Here is an 8,799-nt window from a genome sequence, read left to right on the forward strand (position 1 = left end):
CCGGCAGAGCGGGGAAGCATGGGAGCAGGCAAGCATGTGAGCGGGCAAGCATGAGAGCAGGCAAGCTTGGAAGCGGGCAGAGCGGGCAAGCATGGGAGCGGGCAGAGCAGGCAAGCATGTGAGTGGGCAAGCATGAGAGCAGGCAAGCATGGGAGCGGGCAAGCATGAGAGCAGGCAAGCATGGGAGCGGGCAGAGCATGGGAGCGGGCAGAGCATGGGAGCGGGCAGCGCATGGGAGCGGGCAGAGCATGGGAGCGGTCAGAGCATGGGAGCGGGCAAGCATGAGAGCGGGCAAGCATGGGAGCGGGCAGAGCATGGGAGCGGACAGAGCATGGGAGCGGGCACAGCGGGCAAGCATGAGAGCAGGCAAGCTTGGGAGCGGGCAGAGCAGGCAAGCATGGGAGCGGGCAGAGCATGGGAGAGGACAGAGCGGGCAAGCATGGGAGCGGGCAGAGCAGGCAAGCATGGGAGCGGGCAGAGCATGGGAGCGGGCAGAGCATGGGAGCGGGCAGAACGGGCAAGCATGTGAGCGGGCATAGCATGTGAGCGGGCAGAGCATGTGATCGGGCAGAGCGGGCAAGCATGGGAGCGGGCAGAGCGGGCAAGCATGGGAGCGGGCACAGCAGGCAAGCATGGGAGCGGGCATAGCATGGGAGCGGGCAGAGCGGGCAAGCATGGGAGCGGGCAGAGCAGGCAAGCATGGGAGCGGGCAGAGCATGGGAGCGGGCAGAGCGGGCAACTTGGGAGCGGGCAGAGCGGGCAAGCATGGGAGCGGGCAGAGCATGGGAGCGGGCAGAGCATGGGAGCGGGCAGCGCATGGGAGCGGGCAGAGCATGGGAGCGGGCAGAGCATGGGAGCGGGCAGCGCATGGGAGCGGGCAGAGCATGGGAGCGGGCAGAGCATGGGAGCGGGCAAGCATGGGAGCGGGCAGCGCATGGGAGCGGGCAGAGCATGAGAGCAGGCAAGCTTGGGAGCGGGCAGAGCGGGCAAGTATGTGAGCGGGCAGAGCATGGGAGCGGGCAGAGCATGAGAGCAGGCAAGCTTGGGAGCGGGCAAGCATGTGAGCGGGCAGAGCATGGGAGCGGGCAGAGAGGGCAAGCATGGGAGCGGGCAGAGAAGGCAAGCATGGGAGCCGGCAGAGCGGGGAAGCATGGGAGCAGGCAAGCATGTGAGCGGGCAAGCATGAGAGCAGGCAAGCTTGGGAGCGGGCAGATCGGGCAAGCATGGGAGCGGGCAGAGCAGGCAAGCATGTGAGTGGGCAAGCATGAGAGCAGGCAAGCATGGGAGCGGGCAAGCATGAGAGCAGGCAAGCATGGGAGCGGGCAGAGCATGGGAGCGGTCAGAGCATGGGAGCGGGCAGAGCGGGCAAGCATGAGAGCGGGCAAGCATGGGAGCGGGCAGAGCATGGGAGCGGGCACAGCGGGCAAGCATGAGAGCAGGCAAGCTTGGGAGCGGGCAGAGCAGGCAAGCATGGGAGCGGGCAGAGCATGGGAGGACAGCGGGCAAGCATGGGAGCGGGCAGAGCGGGCAAGCATGAGAGCGGGCAGAGCAGGCAAGCATGGGAGCGGGCAGAGCAGGCAAGCATGGGAGCGGGCAGAGCATGGGAGCGGGCAAGCATGTTAGCGGGCAGAACGGGCAAGCATGTGAGCGGGCATAGCATGTGAGCGGGCAGAGCATGTGATCGGGCAGAGCGGGCAAGCATGGGAGCGGGCAGAGCGGGCAAGCATGGGAGCGGGCACAGCAGGCAAGCATGGGAGCGGGCATAGCATGGGAGCGGGCAAGCATTGGAGCGGGCAGAGCAGGCAAGCATGGGAGCGGGCAGAGCATGGGAGCGGGCAAGCTTGGGAGCGGGCAGAGCGGGCAAGCTTGGGAGCGGGCAGAGCGGGCAAGCATGGGAGCGGGCAGAGCATGGGAGCGGGCAGAGCATGGGAGCGGGCAGCGCATGGGAGTGGGCAGAGCATGGGAGCGGGCACAGCAGGCAAGCATGGGAGCGGGCATAGCATGGGAGCGGGCAGAGCGGGCAAGCATGGGAGCGGGCAGAGCAGGCAAGCATGGGAGCGGGCAGAGCATGGGAGCGGGCAGAGCATGGGAGCGGGCAGCGCATGGGAGCGGGCAGCGCATGGGAGCGGGCAGAGCATGGGAGCGGGCAGAGCAGGCAAGCATGGGAGCGGGCAGAGCATGGGAGCGGGCAGCGCATGGGAGCGGGCAGCGCATGGGAGCGGGCAGCGCATGGGAGTGGGCAGAGCATGGGAGCGGGCAGCGCATGGGAGCGGGCAGAGCATGGGAGCGGGCAGAGCATGGGAGCGGGCAGCGCATGGGAGCGGGCAGAGCGGGCAAGCATGTGGCGGGTGAGCATAGTTGTTTTGTTATCAATGCCTAACTTCATGTTTATAGATTGTTGTTTTATTCTGATCTCTTTGACACATCTGGAGTGGGATGTTTGAGATGCCGTCACTAGATGTGATTGACATGACTCAGACACACCCCTCAAGACCAACTGCTGTCAGCCTGCCACTGTTATACCCATACCATTTCTGTGTGCATGAAACACTGATCTGCCGTCCTCCCAGCCAGGTGGCGCTGTTGCACAAGCTTTGACTGCCTCCCTGAGTTTTCAGGCTTACTGGTTCACCTCGTGAGCGTTGCATGAGTTCCTGTACACGTCACTTCCGGTTTATGGACGGCATCAGTCAGGTATTTCTTATTTAGACGCACACACTTCTCAGGGGGGGAGGGGGATTTACTCTGACACAGGGCTGTGCCCGGAACGCGTCACTGTGACCTGGGGTCCTATTTTGTGGATGTCTCTCTTAGTCACCACTCAATAAACTGGATCTTTTTCATATTAGTTTGCCGTCTGTCCTGCTGCTGTATCCTACCTGCGGTGCTCCTCTCACTGCTCTTATGAGGTTACCTCCCCTGTTATTTTTAATATTATTCCTTTATTTCACATATTGGAACACAAGATTGTGTTCCCTTATACCTTTATAGTGCACTTTTAATTTACAACTTTATCTGGGTTGATAAATTGTACACATTCATTATTATATTCATTATTATATATATATATTAGGCTGCATTCTGTGCACAGCTTTTTTGTTTTTTCATTCTATGCAGCTGGGTCAGATCGCTGCAGATCGCCGGGTGAGATATGCGCAGGGGGAGGCGGCTCTCTCTGTGCAGGTCTCTATGCAGCTAGGCCAGATGCTGCAGATCGCCGGGGGAGATATGCGCAGGGGGAGGCGGCTCTCTCTGTGCAGGTCTCTATGCAGCTGGGTCAGATCGCTGCAGATCGCCGGGTGAGATATGCGCAGGGGGAGGCGGCTCTCTCTGTGCAGGTCTCTATGCAGCTAGGCCAGATGCTGCAGATCGCCGGGGGAGATATGCGCAGGGGGAGGCGGCTCTCTCTGTGCAGGTCTCTATGCAGCTGGGTCAGATCGCTGCAGATCGCCGGGTGAGATATGCGCAGGGGGAGGCGGCTCTCTCTGTGCAGGTCTCTATGCAGCTAGGCCAGATGCTGCAGATCGCCGGGGGAGATATGCGCAGGGGGAGGCGGCTCTCTCTGTGCAGGTCTCTATGCAGCTGGGTCAGATCGCTGCAGATCACCGGGTGAGATGCGCAGGGGGAGGCGGCTCTCTCTGTGCAGGTCTCTATGCAGCTGGGTCAGATCGCTGCAGATCGCCGGGTGAGATATGCGCAGGGGGAGGCGGCTCTCTCTGTGCAGGTCTCTATGCAGCTGGGCCAGATTGCTGCAGATCGCCGGGTGAGATATGCGCAGGGGGAGGCGGCTCTCTCTGTGCAGGTCTCTATGCAGCTGGGTCAGATCGCTGCAGATCGCCGGGTGAGATATGCGCAGGGGGAGGCGGCTCTCTCTGTGCAGGTCTCTATGCAGCTGGGCCAGATTGCTGCAGATCGCCGGGTGAGATATGCGCAGGGGGAGGCGGCTCTCTCTGTGCAGGTCTCTATGCAGCTGGGCCAGATTGCTGCAGATCGCCGGGTGAGATATGCGCAGGGGGAGGCGCCTCTCTCTGTGCAGGTCTCTATGCAGCTGGGCCAGATTGCTGCAGATCGCCGGGTGAGATATGCGCAGGGGGAGGCGGCTCTCTCTGTGCAGGTCTCTATGCAGCTGGGCCAGATTGCTGCAGATCGCCGGGTGAGATATGCGCAGGGGGAGGCGGCTCTCTCTGTGCAGGTCTCTATGCAGCTGGGACAGATCGCTAGATATCCAGTAATACTCTACTGTACCCATACTTTTTGCACTTCCTCAATTGGCCACTACACAACGTTCAATTCATTTCATTAGTACGCATTATTGTGGGTCCTTATCTCGATATCCCTGAGTAGGATGCACTGTATGCTTCTTGTTCACACAACTGGTATTTTTGAGACACTAGTCTGGTCTGCAAGCATTCATACGTACACTGCTTTGCGGGGCCATCACCAGGCATACAGCAAATACGGTTTAGCCTCCATTACTGACTGATTACTAGGTCTATAAATGAACACTGTATCAGCAGGATTTCGCTACCATAAGGTTCTTATCCCTGCTGGAGGACAGTGGACATTTAGCTCCACACTGCCACCCTGTGGATTACTTTACCCACAGCGTGGCTGGTGACTGGCTCTATACGAATCTTTCACTCCCATTTTGATTCCTGGACACTGCACCGGTGTTTTTATAACAGGATCAGTTTTGTTTAATCATTATTTTAACCACCATTATTTTAAATCGGTTTATCAGTAAAGTTATAAGTTTTATACTACCCATCAATCATCCAGGTGATGCCAGACTGGCCAAACTAGTTACATTTTCTGTACTTCTGCTTATTTGGAGTTTGCTTTGGATCTTTTTATTTTTTGCCGTTTGGCTGCACTCTGCTACAAAATACACCTCTGGGTGTGCTAATACTTCAGACTGCGCGCCGTGGGTGCTACCGGATGGTCATGAAGCTGACAGGTAACGGGCCACAGTGCCATGTTATATCCTAACAGCTTAAACCTGTTCTATATACAATCTATAATCCTGATTGGGTACTTATTGGTGTGTCTCAATTTGTGGCTGTCAGGTGGACACCACTAGACACATCTCCCTCTCAGGCCAACTCTAATGATCATATATTGGACATTATTATTATTATTATTATTATTGTAGCACCTGGACTTTTATGCTTAATATCAACAAGTTGTTTATAGAACCACATGTGAGTCTTTGAGCACCACTATCTACACTATACAATATTTATGCTAGAAGATAAAACAGGTGTTTTATTACAGATCATCCAGAAATGTGGCCGCACGATCCCCCTCCCAGTCACAGATATTCCCCCCTCCCCCATTAACAGAATTTCCCCTCCCCCAGTCACAGATATTCCCCCTCCCCCAGTCAGATATTCCCCCTCCCCAGTCAGATATTCCCCCTCCCCCCAGTCAGATATTCCCCCTCCCCCAGTCACAGATATTCCCCCTCCCCCAGTCACAGATATTCCCCCTCCCCAGTCACAGATATTCCACCTCCCCCAGTCAGATATTCCCCCTCCCCCAGTCAGATATTCCCCCTCCCCCCAGTCAGATATTCCCCCTCCCCCAGTCAGATATTCCCCCTCCCCCCAGTCAGATATTCCCCCTCCCCCCAGTCAGATATTCCCCCTCCCCCAGTCAGATATTCCCCCTCCCCCAGTCAGATATTCCCCCTCCCCCAGTCAGATATTCCCCCTCCCCCCAGTCAGATATTCCCCCTCCCCCAGTCAGATATTCCCCCTCCCCCCAGTCAGATATTCCCCCTCCCCCCGTCAGAGATTCCCCCTCCCCCAGTCAGATATTCCCCCTCCCCCAGTCAGATATTCCCCCTCCCCCAGTCAGATATTCCCCCTCCCCCCAGTCAGATATTCCCCCTCCCCCAGTCAGATATTCCCCCTCCCCCAGTCAGATATTCCCCCTCCCCCCAGTCAGATATTCCCCTCCCCCAGTCAGATATTCCCCCTCCCCCAGTCAGATATTCCCCCTCCCCCAGTCAGATATTCCCCCTCCCCCCAGTCAGATATTCCCCCTCCCCCAGTCAGATATTCCCCCTCCCCCAGTCAGATATTCCCCCTCCCCCAGTCAGATATTCCCCCTCCCCCCGTCAGAGATTCCCCCTCCCCAGTCACAGAGATTCCCCCTCCCCCAGTCACAGAGATTCCCCCTCCCCCAGTCACAGAGATTCCCCCTCCCCCAGTCACAGAGATTCCCCCTCCCCCAGTCACAGAGATTCCCCCTCCCCCAGTCACAGAGATTCCCCCTCCCCAGTCACAGAGATTCCCCCTCCCCAGTCACAGAGATTCCCCCCCCCCAGTCACAGAGATTCCCCCCCCCCAGTCACAGAGATTCCCCCTCCCCCAGTCACAGAGATTCCCCCTCCCCCAGTCACAGAGATTCCCCCTCCCCCAGTCACAGAGATTCCCCCTCCCCAGTCACAGAGATTCCCTCTCCCCAGTCACAGATATTCCCCCTCCCCCAGTCACAGAGATTCCCCCTCCCCCCAGTCACAGAGATTCCCCCTCCCCCCAGTCACAGAGATTCCCCCTCCCCCCAGTCACAGAGATTCCAACCAGTCACAGAGATCCCCCCTCCCCCCAGTCACAGAGATCCCCCCCTCAGTCACAGAGATCCACCCTCCCCCCAGTCACAGAGATTCCCCCCAGTCACAGAGATTCCCCCTCCCCCCAGTCACAGAGACCCCCCCTCCCCCCAGTCACAGAGACCCCCCCTCCCCCCAGTCACAGAGATCCCCCCTCCCCCCAGTCACAGAGATCCCCCCTCCCCCCAGTCACAGAGATCCCCTTCCCCCAGTCACAGAGATCCCCCCCAACCCCCCAGTCACAGAGATCCCCCCCAACCCCCCAGTCACAGAGATCCCCCTCCCCCCAGTCACAGAGATCCCCCCTCCCCCCAGTCACAGAGATCCCCCCGTCACAGAGATCCTCCCCTCCCCCCAGTCAGAGATCCCCCCTCCCCCCAGTCATAGATATCCCCCTCCCCCCAGTCATAGAGATCCCCTCCCTCTCCCCCCAGTCAAAGAGATCCCCTCCCCTCTCCCCCCAGTCATAGAGATTCCCCTCCCCTCTCCCCCCACTCATAGAGATTCCCCTCCCCTCTCCCCCCAATCATAGAGATCCCCCCCTCTCCCCCCAGTCATAGAGATCCCCCCTCTCCCCCCAGTCATAGAGATCCCCCCTCTCCCCCCAGTCATAGAGATCCCCCCTCTCCCCCCAGTCATAGAGATCCCCCCTCTCCCCCCAGTCATAGAGATCCCCCCTCTCCCCCCAGTCATAGAGATCCCCCCTCTCCCCCCAGTCATAGAGATCCCCCCCTCTCCCCCCAGTCATAGAGATCCCCCCCTCTCCCCCCAGTTATAGAGATCCCCCCCTCTCCCCCCAGTCATAGAGATCCCCCCCTCTCCCCCCAGTCATAGAGATCCCCCCCTCTCCCCCCAGTCATAGAGATCCCCCCCCCTCTCCCCCCAGTCATAGAGATCCCCCCTCTCCCCCCAGTCATAGAGATCCCCCCCTCCCTTGCACCTGCAGACACCTCATAGCCGCTCTAATGTGGGGTAGAGCTGTCTTATAGACAGGTCATTCACAGCTGCTCAGCAAGAGCTGCCATTTAAACAGGGGGAGGGGTGAGCTTGGAAATCAGGGTGGATGGGTCACTAACCCCCAAATTGTTTTACCAAATAATATTAACATGTAAACAGCCCCTGTAAGCTCAGAACCTAACCCACCAAATTATCGCTCTCCCTCCCTCGTCCTGTAACGCAGGCAGGATGTGCCTCCCCCCAGAGTTATCACTGAGTGAATCTCTGTAACAGGAAGAATATTATTATATGTGGTGGGAGCCGGTCACACGTGGGATGAGGTGGGGGATGGGAAAGTGGGAGCCGGTCACACGTGGGATGAGGTGGGGGATGGGACAGTGGGAGCCGGTCACACGTGGGATGAGGTGTGGATGACGACAGTGGGAGCCGGTCACACGTGGGATGAGGTGGGGATGACGACAGTGGGAGCCGGTCACACGTGGGATGAGGTGGGGATGAAGACAGTGGGAGCCGGTCACACGTGGGTTGAGGTGGGGGATGGGACAGTGGGAGCCGGTCACACGTGGGATGAGGTGGGGGATGGGACAGTGGGAGCCTGTCACACGTGGGATGAGGTGGGGGATGGGACAGTGGGAGCCGGTCACACGTGGGATGAGGTGTGGATGACGACAGTGGGAGCCGGTCACACGTGGGATGAGGTGGGGATGACGACAGTGGGAGCCGTCACACGTGGGATGAGGTGGGGATGAAGACAGTGGGAGCCGGTCACACGTGGGTTGAGGTGGGGGGGACAGTGGGAGTCGGTCACACGTGGGATGAGGTGGGGTGTGGGACAGTGGGAGCCGGTCACACGTGGGATGAGGTGGGGGGGAACAGTGGGAGCCGGTCACACGTGGGATGAGGTGGGGGGACAGTAGGAGCCGGTCACACGTGGGATGAGGTGTGGATGACGACAGTGGGAGACGGTCACACGTGGGATGAGGTGGGGATGACGACAGTGGGAGCCGGTCACACGTGGGTTGAGGTGGGGGGGACAGTGGGAGTCGGTCACACGTGGGATGAGGTGGGGGGTGGGACAGTGGGAGCCGGTCACACGTGGGATGAGGTGGGGGGAACAGTGGGAGCCGGTCACACGTGGGATGAGGTGGGGGGGGACAGTGGAGCCGGTCACACGTGGGATGAGGTGGGGAGGACGACAGTGAGAGCTGGTCACACATGGGATAAGG

The 8,799-nt window shown here is 59.2% G+C and overlaps 1 protein-coding gene across 1 annotated transcript in view; it reads left to right on the plus strand.

The window, feature by feature from the left end:
• The first annotated feature begins 2,445 nt into the window (after positions 1-2,445).
• LOC142471227 (uncharacterized) overlaps positions 2,446-8,799 on the plus strand; it is a 42,740-nt gene continuing 36,386 nt past the window's right edge. Inside the window, exon 1 of the mRNA XM_075578028.1 lies at positions 2,446-2,694. Coding sequence (XP_075434143.1) covers positions 2,647-2,694 — 48 coding nt within the window. The 5' untranslated portion in view covers positions 2,446-2,646. The remainder of the gene's footprint in view (positions 2,695-8,799) is intronic.

The sequence above is a fragment of the Ascaphus truei genome, chromosome 20 (genome assembly GCF_040206685.1).
Source record: "Ascaphus truei isolate aAscTru1 chromosome 20, aAscTru1.hap1, whole genome shotgun sequence".
Taxonomy (NCBI): Eukaryota; Metazoa; Chordata; class Amphibia; order Anura; family Ascaphidae; genus Ascaphus; species Ascaphus truei.